The 11684-nt window shown below is 33.5% G+C and overlaps 1 protein-coding gene across 2 annotated transcripts; it reads left to right on the top strand.

Annotated features, from left to right (window-relative positions):
- The first annotated feature begins 5067 nt into the window (after positions 1 to 5067).
- LOC105762582 (uncharacterized) lies at positions 5068 to 10895 on the top strand. Of its 2 annotated transcripts, XM_052625141.1 has the most exons (13): positions 5068 to 5221; positions 5339 to 5593; positions 5675 to 5821; positions 5922 to 6036; positions 6130 to 6224; positions 6464 to 6567; positions 6711 to 6748; positions 7667 to 7902; positions 8171 to 8264; positions 8373 to 8563; positions 9252 to 9471; positions 10192 to 10359; positions 10565 to 10895. In XM_052625141.1, the coding sequence occupies exons 2-13, from the start codon at positions 5381 to 5383 to the stop codon at positions 10705 to 10707; spliced, it is 1764 nt and encodes a 587-aa protein (XP_052481101.1). In that variant the 5' UTR covers positions 5068 to 5221; positions 5339 to 5380; the 3' UTR covers positions 10708 to 10895. The 2 variants fall into 2 exon arrangements, with proteins under 2 accessions (XP_052481101.1, XP_012435796.1); XM_012580342.2 differs by having other exon boundaries at positions 5153 to 5593.
- The last annotated feature ends 789 nt before the right edge of the window (positions 10896 to 11684 follow it).

Genomic DNA, 11684 nt, shown 5'->3' on the forward strand with positions numbered 1-11684 from the left:
CACTCATTGTCTTAAAAACCATCTTTTCTATAATTAAATCAATCATGCAAATAACACAAAGTAATATAAAAGAGAAAAGATAAAAATTGTCCGTATGATATCTTGGAGTGCTTGAAATAGCAAAATCCTTTGGCAATGCTTGAGATCTCGTCATTTACAATCAAAAAGTAAAAGAAAAATGCTGAAATATTAAATTACGAAGAATTGGATTCAAATCGAATCCAAGCCGAAGAATAAGAAATAAAAATTGTTTAGAAAAACAAAGTAAAACCTAAACTAACCTAAATCTATTAAAATAAACCCCAAAACTAATGTGGCAAAAAGCTCCCAAAGCTTTCCACAACTTAGCTATTTATAAATGAGTTTAGCAGCCTTGATTAGGGTAAACACTAGCCTTAATTACATAAAAAGATGTGTTGTGCGGACGGAAACACCCTTGCTTATTTTCAGCCCCACGTCACACCTGTGTGGTGACACAGCCTTCTACGTGTTGCAACACACAACTTCGAATATGAATTCCTTAATTAGCTTTGTTGTGTTGCGACTCCAAAAGCTTGTGTTACGACCCAACCATAATTTCTGATGCTTTTGGGTCTTCAAAGGGATGTCTTACACACTTAATTAGCTCATTAAAACCACTTTAAGGCCGATATTGGCCTGATTAGGTCAACTAACTCGAAATAATGCGTAAAAACGCTTATTTTGAAGTATTTTAATCCTAAAATAAAAAATGAAAAAATACAATAAATTATATTAAAATGCCTGGAAAACAAACTCGTTAAGTGCCGAAAAATACTTCTGCCACTATGATTTGTGGCAGGTCAAATACCCCCCACTTAAGTTGTTACTTGTCCTCAAGCAAACGAAAAAGAAAACTAGAAACTAAGAAAAACGAAAAGAAATATGCAAAGGTAATGTACTCGAGAATGCTTTGTACAGGATACTAGATCAGAGTGATGTAAACAAAATGTTATGCATAATTATGTAATTCTAGTGCTATATGTAATTAGCTCCCGATTTTTAATATTAGACCGATTAGTTCAATAAATTATAAGGCAAACAAATTAAAGAGTGTTAAGAATAAGATTCCATCAAAACAAATACACAAATATACAATTATGCTAAAAGTACCCTAAGTGGTAAAAAATTTCAAAACTTAGATTAATTTTCATCCATGCAGTGTATACTTAGGTCACATAAGACTTTTCGGGTTATAATGTTCTGCGGCTTAGGTTGGTTCAGAATTCAATAATAGGCATAACAAAATGGTTTAAGCACGAAAATAGTTTGGCACATTATATTGTTCCAAATACTCCCCCGATGTCCCAATTAAACTCAACACCTTATTTTCACTTTTCTCACCGTCATTCTCTCTAATTCCTAAGGTACATGTAGTATTCGTGAGTACAATCATATTAGTGAGTCCTTTGTACATACACAAATTCAAAATTAAATATATAAAAATTTAAATACAATCATACCTAATGAACTTACATGGTCAAAACAGCAAACAAGTTGAATTGTAAGGACTAATCGGTAATTTTGCATTTTCCTCAATTATCATCGGTTTAGTTAAATTCTTGATCTAAACGATAATTTATAATATCCTATTATATACATGGATTATAATATCCTATTATATACATAAATCAATTCAATTTCATTTTTCAATGTCCCTTAAAGTTTTGCATTTTATTCATTTTAGTTCCTAAAATTGAAATTGTCATATCTTTCAAATTTGAGCTTCGGCTTCGAAATCGATCTCAATTATGTCCTTCTATGACCCTCTAATATCTATAGTTATAGAATTTTTACATTAATTTTGAAATTTAAACATTTTAGTCCTTATGTTCAAAAACTATCAATTACACTTTACAATCTAGTCCTTTTTCACATCTAAGCTTAAAACCTAACCATCTAATACCAATTTCATCAAGAATTCATCAATGCCAACTTTTAGAAGCTTTAATAGTTTACAAATTGGTACATGGGCTAGCTAAATCAAGCTCCCACGACCTCAAAAACATAAAAATTACAAGAAAATGACTTAATTAAAATACCTAATTAAGGGTCGAAAGCTCCAAACCCTTCAAAGCTTTTTCTTCCATGGAGAATTTGGTGGAGATAAATGAAGTTTAAAGCTTCTTATCTTTCTTTCCACCTTTAATTTGTTTAATATATCTATTTTTATTCTTTTACTTAATTTAATTATAATTTTAATATTATTTATATAAAAATATCTCACCTCCCGTCCACTATATTTCTAAAATATTTTATTTTCCATTTTAGACCTTGATTTAATTTATATATAAGTCCTTAATCTTTTGGTCAATTAAAATCTATAGTGATAACTTTTACAATTTAGTCCATGAACCTTAATTAACTATCAATTCAACAAAATTAAGGGACCAAATTATAATTAATTTTATACTTATGAACTCGAACATCAAAATGGGATTCTAAAACCGTGTTTTTGACACCACTGAAAAACGAGCTATTACACTATAATTAATTTTAATTAAGCTTAATTAATTAACTTAATCATGCTTAATTAAACTTCAATCTTTAATTAACTTAAGCTAATGAAATTTAATATCAAATAAGTTTATTTCCCATTTTAGTCATTTGGATAATTGCTGTCTAAGTCTTTAATCCTTATCTTAATTAAAACCTATAGCGATTAAACTTTTACAATTTAGTCCCTAGGCCCTAATTAACCATATATCAACTAAATTACTTAAAAAAATTTTAATTCATCAATATACTAACTCCGTAAATATCCCTATTTGATATTTACTAACTCGATTTACGAAAACAAAATCCCAAAACTGCATTTTTTGACACCACTAGAAACAAGATCATTATGACATCAATGGTGATTGTGGTAAGGTGAGTGGTTGTTGGGTTTGATAGGGGAATTTAAGAACTTGTATACTGGTGGTGAAGTCAAAGTCAAGGTCATGGATTGGTGGTGATGAATGCATGTGTCGATTTAAGAGGTGGTGGTGATGGTGATGGTCGGATGATGTGAGGAAGGGTGCTTGATGATAGAGATGGCTTGGGGTAAATGGTGAGGCGAGGGGTGTGATGTAGTAAAGGTGATGATGATGAAAGGGAGAGACAAATAGGAGTGAGAAGAAAGTAAAAGAAAAAGAAAAAGAAAAAAAAGTTGTTTTTTTTTTAAGTTTAAATTATGTGGTGATGACATGGAAGCCACATCAACGTTTACTAGGCCACACGAGATTTCGGTAACAACACTATCATAAGGTAATGAAACAACGATAAAAATGTTAGAAATTGATAATGTTGGTCACTTTTCATAACAAATTAAAGTTAAGTGACCAAAATGTAAATTTAACCAAACATAAGTGACTATTTTTCTAATTTACCTAGGTTTTTAACGTTTTATCATTTTAGCTTTAGGTAAACTACACATGTAGTCACCCAAAAAAAGTTTGCAATTTAAGCACTTATTTTTAGTTTCGTTTTCATTTTGGTCACTATGGGTATATGGGCTGACGAAATTCCAAGTTGCCAACACAATTTTTTTTCTTTTTTAAATTTTCCACCATTCTCCCAATTGATTCTCTCAACCTCACCACATTGCCTCCATGCCATTCCTTCACCATTAATCATCATTATTATCTCCATATTCAACCACCACCATTCCCTTCTCATTTGATCCTCCTTTCAAACCATCTTTCAAAGCCATCATCATACTCTGCACCTAAAATCAACCACTACCATACTCCACCATCCAACTAAAAAACCTAATAGTCCTTCTACCTAAACAACCTGCAAACCAACACCTAAAGTAACCAACAACCAAAGAAAAATAAAGCTAAAATGCTTATTGTTTTGGAAACCCCAGACCAAAAGTTGAAAAAAAGAAGAAAAGGAGAAGTCATGAAAGAAAAAAAAGAGGCGAAAAAAGAGGAAGCATCTTAAGTCCGATCAATAAGATTCAGGCAATGGTTTAACGATCTAAATAGTGAAAGAGTAGTTTCAACCAAAAGGAGTGATAAAGTTCGGAACCAAGCCATTCAAATGGCTCTCAGTGGCGAATCAGAGTTTTTGGCTTCAAACAATTGTTTAGGTTTTCAAAAATTTCAGACATCTTTCAGTGAAATCTAAAACATATGGTAAAAGAGGCGACTTTGGACTACTAACCAATGGTCATTGATTGATGCTTCGATGACAAGCGGTGGCAGATCTGACAATAATGGCAATTAGGGTTTAAAGTAGACTTGTCCATGGGCCGGGTCGGGAGGCCTGCCCGAAAAGTGAGAGGGTTTGGGTAAAAATATAGGCTCGAAAAATGAGTTTGGAAAAAAAATAAGGCCCGTTTAGAAAACGGGTTGGGCCTGGGTAAAACTTTTTTGGCCCAAGCTTGGCCCAGCCTGAATATAAAAAAAAGATTGTTGCTTTGTTTTTCTTACTGTTCTTTTTTTTTATTGCTTTTATTGCTATTTTCTTCTTGTTTTTTTCACTATTTTGCTACCATTTTACTACTATGTTGATACTATTTTGTTGTTATTATTTGGATATTGTATAACTTTTGTTTTATTGTGAATTTTGTTACTATTTTAGAGGTATTTGCTTGTTAAGTTACACCTATCTTAGTGTTATTTAAGTGTACATATTGTTTTTTTAATTTATTTTCAATTTGTTGAGAAATATTTATTTTAATGTTTTTAGTATTTTTGATGTATTATATATATATAATAATGATATAAAAAATTTAATATGGGCGGGCCGGGCCGGGCCAAATCCGGGTTTCAACATTTTTATCCGAACCGGAATAGGGTAAAATTTTAGACCCATTTTTTGAGCCAGGCCTAAAATTTTGGTTGGGCCCGACCCATGGACAACTCTAGTTTAGAGCCTTTTATACTAAAATTTTGTTGATGACTAAATAAAAAGAAATTACCCCGTATACCCATAGTGACTAAAAAAATAATGAGGTGGATATTACATAAATACTAAGTGGAAAATAGAAACACTGATTTGGCAGTGAGTTTGGGATTCTGCCAACCCATATACCCATAGTGACTAAAATGAATCTAAAAGTACTTAAATTGCAAATTGTATTTAGATGCCTAAAATAAAATTTTATGATAATTGGGTTACTATATGTGCAGTTTACCCTCTAGCTTTACTTCCGCCAGCAAAAGGAAGTGCAAAAGATAAGTTAGAAAGATTCCAAGACAGATCTACGCTGGTACCGAACTTCTCCTTTGATAAAATAAGCGTATCTCTCTGGTATTTGTATGTTTGTTTTAATTTGAACAACTCAGAAAAAAAAAGTCTTCTTTTTCTTTTGTTTTCGATCTTGGAGCTCCCATAAACCCTAATCCGAGAGACAGAGAAAAGGAAAACTATGGCGCCGCCAGCAGCAGCGGGCGGAGGAGGAGGAGGAGGAGGAGGACAGCAGCCGCGACAGCAGCAGCAACAAAATGGATTTGGACAGACCATAACTGGAATTATTAGGATCGCCGTGTTTTGGTACTTTGCTTCCAAATTCTTTTCTCCAAAAAAGCCTACCGATCCCTCTAACCTCATCTCCAATCTCTTCCAGAAGGGCGAACCCCTGGTATGTTGGTTTCATCAAATTTCACTAAACAAACTAACCCAAACCCACAGTTTTAAATGATTTTTTGGGTTCTGTTTTTAGGATATGTGGCTTTATCTTTCTGAGCATGAAAAGTTCAATGATTTTGGAAACGAAGCTTCTCTTGTATGGCATGAAACTAACATTCCTTATGTCACTTGGGGTCCTGAAAGTACCCGTACTCTTTCTTTGAAATACTATCCTTCCCAGGTAACTTGTTTAAGAATGTTTCCTTTTACTTGCTTGCAGTTTGGTTGTTTGTTGCACTCTTACAGTTAGCGAACATGAACAATATGCGTTAATCTTTCAGGCCTTGAAAAACAATGGCAGTCTTTATGCCCACGTTTTCTTTGCACGCTCTGGTTACCCTCCAGATCCTAATGACCCTGAATTCCAGCCTCAAGCTACCTTTGGGAGGACTCACTGTGAGTCTCCCTTTCTCTCAAAAGATTATTTTTCCAATTGCTGGAGAAAATGGTGATCAAATAACCAAGTAACCTCCTTTTAATTCATTTCAGCTGTTGTGGCATACTTACCCAAGTCAAGATCAGATAAGAGGAAAAGTCTTCTTGGAAACACCAAAGAAGGGGAAGCAGTTGAATCTGTGGCTATGGTTTGTTCTTTCCTAGTATAACTTATTTCATTGATGGATGTTCTTTCTTTTAAGAAGTTTGGGTTCAAGTAGAATTGACCTAATCTTTCTTGGTGTTTATGTGTTTGAACTTTGAATTTCGTTTAATGTTCTTCATGATAGCATCTCTTTCATTTTTGTTCTCATATGTGCTTCCAATACCCTTGAATTATGCCACAATATAATGATAATGGTTTTAGCACGGAATCATGTTGCTTCAGGTGGCTGATGATGCTGAAACTGACTCTAAAGATGATGGCCCTGACGAGTGGATTGCTTATTGGAAACCAAATATCACCATTAACTTGGTTGAGGATTTCACACGGTAAGTTTCTACTTAATGTCTTGCTTCTATAAATGTTCTGTAAACATATGCTTCCATGTTGTTTATTTTTTATTATTTGGTATGAGTTTATGCCAGTGGTTTTGGAAAACTAACTATTTTCTTTTGCCTTAATTCTTTTCCAGATATGGGCACAATGCTGTACCACCAAATATTGCTCCTTGTATCCTTACATTCCTTACAGTTTTGTCATTCCTTATCTCAGTTATGTTTATTGAGTCCTATATAATTCTGCACTTTCTTAGTTGATTTTTGTAGTCTTATGAGTCCTTTATTTGTTCTTCAAAGAATGTTTAGGTTTTACCTGGTATGATTTGGATTCTGGGACATCTTTTTCTTTTGGAAATATAAATTTGGTCAAGACTCAGTCCTATATGAAAGTGAAGTTATGTATAAGAGCTAATCTAGGAAGGAAAGTCAGATTATTGAAGGATGACAATTCAGCTCAGCCACTCTTCTTGACACTAGTATAGATTGTAACTAGATAGTGACTATTGAAGACTAGCTCAGCCATTCTTGTCATTGATTAGTATAAATAAGTACCGTATTGGAGCTAATCTAGGAAGGGAATTTACAGGATTACAAAGCATAGTTTGAAGCTACTTTGGCGTATCATATGTATTTTCAGCAATTGTTGATTGATCAGAATATAGACTTTTATAGTTTTGCTCAGCTGTAATAGCATTTCTGTACTTGAAGACTTAATGGAACTTATCCAACCCAACTAAGCCTTTATTCACTTCCCCATTCAGTTGGGTTTGGCTATATGAATTTTCTCCATTATGACTTTTTCTGGTCAACTCTTCATTCTAACTAATTAAGGCTCTATGCATTTTCTTAAAAAGAAAAATTTTGTGCCATGATGATCAATTGATTCTTTATTGATCCAATCAAAATTTTATTGTTGTGTCTTGACTTACCAATGCCCTAATTTTATTGTATATTTTTTTTATAGAAAATAATTTTATTGTTGTGTCTTGGCTTACCAATGCCTTAATTTTTTTTAGAAATTCCTGTGTTTCCTATTTTGTAAATGAGCTGCAGCTGCAGAGCTTTGAGTTTCTTGACTTCAAATTTGCAGACTTAAATATTGAGCCTAGTACAGGAAATTACTACCCGACCATCTTCTTCAACGAATTTTGGTTACTTAGAGATAAATTGATTGCAATTAATGAGTCGGTCACAGAGTTGCCATTAAATTTGGAGGTTGGCCCCATAAGCATGATGAAGTGGCAACTATTCCTGCAAATTGACCAATCATTCCAAATTCATCGTAGTTATGGAAGCATGCTTGAAGGCGAGGCAGATGAACTAAAGGTAATTCTTATTTTTTATTATTGTGGAAAATTTAGATATCTCAGAAGTGTGTATGATTTATGACTATCGAAAAAGGTTAAAAGTATGTTCATATGATATACTTTTTTATGTCAAAGTTTCATTTTAAGAATTTAGACACTAAAAAGTATCTCATTTTTCATGAGAGCAACTAACCTTAAACCTTGAACTTCTACCTTGAGGTGAAGAATTCTTTTATTTGCGTCTAATTTGTCTGGGTGCTAACTATATACTTGATCAATTTTTGTAGAGGGTCTTCTTAGAAGGAAATCCGTACTTGCTAGTGATCACCATGGTTGTTTCTCTGCTTCATTCTGTGTTTGATTTCCTGGCTTTCAAAAATGGTAAAATAATTCTGTAGTTTTGGAAATTTTTTATCCATACATGGATGAGTTTTGGTAATTTTCTCATACAGAAACAAAGGTTTAGGATGTTGGCTTTCTTCTCTGCAGATATCCAATTTTGGAACAAAAATAAGTCTATGGAAGGACTGTCTGCAAAGTCTGTTGTAGTGAGCTTTCTGTGTCAGCTCGTTGTTTTCCTCTATTTACTTGATAATGAGACCTCATGGATGATACTGGCAAGTTCAGGAATTGGTGTCTGCATCGAATTTTGGAAAATAGGGAAAGCAATGCACATAGAGGTATGAGCTCATTTTTGCATTTGTTTTTCTAGGTATTATTTGAATTGTGAGCATCCTTCCAAGAAGGAAAAAGCAAAAAGGGATTGTTTTTAGATGCATTTATTCCATAAGTTTGATACTGAATGAGATCATTCTGTGGGTGTGTCTGTTAAACTTTCCTGATGCTGTGAGGATATAGGTGACCATGCTTTCTTCTTGGTTAACTGAGTTCACTCCTAAAATGTATTTTATGTTGAAAGACCATTATTTTGAGGATTGTAAATGTATTTTGATTATGCTTTCATATTCTACCTGTAACTGAATGCAGAAACCGTCATTTTCAATCTGCTGTCTAATATTTAGGAGGCACATTATGCATGAATGCCTTTTCCATGCATGTTTCTTGTTTAGATACCTCATTCTTCTTCTCTTTTTTGTTGTTGCTTGAAAAGTAAAAATAGAACAATCATTCTTCTTACTTTTCTTCAGTACCAATCTAATTGTTTGTCTACTCTGGAAGTCTTATTATTCTGTCCTTTTTTGGAAGTGTGCATGAAATGCTATGTGGATCCTATGTCGTCATTACCTTTTATTTGAAACTTGATCTTTAGCGTTTGATGGTGTTATGTATAGGCTAAATCTGGTTATCTGCAAACTCTTAGTTAATTTATTGAAGAGTAAATCTGTAACAATTCCTTTTCATCTTCAGATTGATAGAAGTGGAAGGATACCTATGTTGAGGTTTCGAGATCGCGATTCGTATGCAAGTAATAAAACTAAGGAATATGATGATATAGCGATGAAATATCTATCCTATGTGCTCTTCTTCCTTGTTGCATGTTTTTCTGTTTACTCTCTTATGTATGAGCGCCATAAGAGCTGGTCTTCCTGGATTCTCTCTTCACTCACTAGCTGTGTATACATGTTTGGTAAGCCATCTGTCCTTTCATGTTTCTTGCTTTGATACTTCTGTTAGTTACCCACTGTCAACTCCAACTTAAACATAGTGAAAGTCTGATGTTTTGAAAGTCGGACAAGACCATGACAATTCCTATAAAAAATTTCTTTCCTCAGGGGCCTTCTAGTGTAGTAATCTGCTTTTTTTTTTATGGAAAAAAAAACTCTTTATGTAACCTTTGATCCTTGGTCTCTTTCTATGTTTCTCTCAAGTCTGTTGCTGGTATAAAAATTCTGGTCAACAAAAATATTATGGCAAATCATGTGTCGCCAGGGTTAGAAAAAAGCTACCTAGTGTTGTTGTTAGGTAGAAGACAAAAGGTTATACCTTATAACGGGGTGAGCAAGGAGCCGTCTACATTAACATTACTAGTGGAAATTGGGTCCATTTTGTTGAAATTCAACTTGGGTTTCCTGTTTCATAATATCTGATCATTACATAAATTGTTTTATTATCAGGCTTATTAGTTATATATCATGATCGAAAGGGGATGGCAAAATTGATTATTTGTTCTTATGGCTAAAAAAATTGGTTTGGGCAATGATCTTCAACTTTTGCTTCCTAATATTGATGCTGGGTTCCTTTTAAATCTAATAACTGTTACAGAAAGTTTGAGGTTTATTTATTTGCTGCTGGATTTTCAATTGACCAACTTAAACCGCAAAAATCTGCACTCCTATGTTTTTGGCAGGTTTTATTATGATGTGCCCTCAACTTTTCATAAACTATAAGCTTAAGTCTGTAGCTCACTTACCCTGGAGGCAAATGACTTACAAGTTCCTCAACACTATCATTGATGATCTCTTTGCATTCGTCATAAAAATGCCAACACTTCATCGGCTTTCTGTCTTCCGTGATGGTAAGATATAATTCTCTTTTCTTTTTAATATAAAAGGAAAAAAAATATGCTTTGCTTGGTTGTGAGGAAGGAAAGGAGGAAAGAAAAAAATTGCTGTAATCTGAGTTGAAGATCATTCTGTATTAAATGAAACGTGTTGTTTTTCCTTGAATATTTCTGGTGTAAATCACATTCTCATTCTGATTGTGATGCTTAATTTTTGCAGATCTTATATTTTTAATCTACCTGTACCAGAGATGGGTATATCCTGTGGATAAGAAACGTATAAATGAATTTGGTTTTGGTGGTGAGGATGAGCATGGTCAGACGTCTGCCATTGCCGATCAAGATGACAAGAAAACCAATTGAGCTTACGCCCTATTACATTTTGCTCTAGCTACTCTTAGTGCCAAAAGGAAATGTAAAAGATTCTGGTAGTGTGACCACGATATTTTGTAAGACTTTTAGAAGTCTAGACTAGAAAATTGTTCACTAAAAATTTTGGTTACAGGTCGTTGGCTATTCTAATAGCAGGTAGCCTACATCTTTTGCTTTTACTTCCCCTGATTTCCTTTGCTTTTACTTGCCATTTAGTCTATGCCATTGCCCTCACCATTTTTTCTCATTTCTCTTCGGTTTTCATTTCACTCACTGGAAAAATAGAACTCTATGCTTGATCTAGCTTGGCGGAGTTGGCTCATCCCTTTATTCCGGTGACACTCAACGTCTCGTTTGCTTGGGTTTGATGTGGTAGTTTAGAAGAGCACAAAACTTTCATCCTTGTCAAAATTGCAGCACCAGTGAGGGGTATGCCGATTTAGTGGCTGATACCAGCAGTGATGGTGTTGGGTTATCGTTTGCTTTTTGGTACAAAGACGAGAGTTTAAACTAAAGCATTGTTAGAAATGACTAGCCTTGCTATAGTAATTCCTTGCACATCTTTTAACAGCTTACTGCCAATATCCTCCTGTGGTTCTTCAAATATGTGAATAGAAATCTCATAGAAATCGCATGCCCCTTTTCTATGCACTTCTCATGCCCGTTTTTCCTTTTTACTCGAATAAGGAACGTGTAACATCATCGACAAAAAAGTGTAACATCACTTTTTTCTTTTTTCTTTTATATAAAAAAAAAAGCAAAATCTAAATTTTCATTAAATTAAAAGGAAGAATATATTTTAATAAAATTAAGTCAACAAAATAATTTCTATTGATTTTAGTGAAAATAAGTTTTTAATAACAAATAAAAAATATTTTTATTGATAAGATTACATTGAGCTTTTGGTAGGAATGACAATAGATAGTGTAGATTTGGATATCTATAGATGTTCGACTAGTTTTTGTGAA

Source organism: Gossypium raimondii, chromosome 12 (assembly GCF_025698545.1).
Source record: "Gossypium raimondii isolate GPD5lz chromosome 12, ASM2569854v1, whole genome shotgun sequence".
In the NCBI taxonomy this organism is placed as follows: domain Eukaryota; kingdom Viridiplantae; phylum Streptophyta; class Magnoliopsida; order Malvales; family Malvaceae; genus Gossypium; species Gossypium raimondii.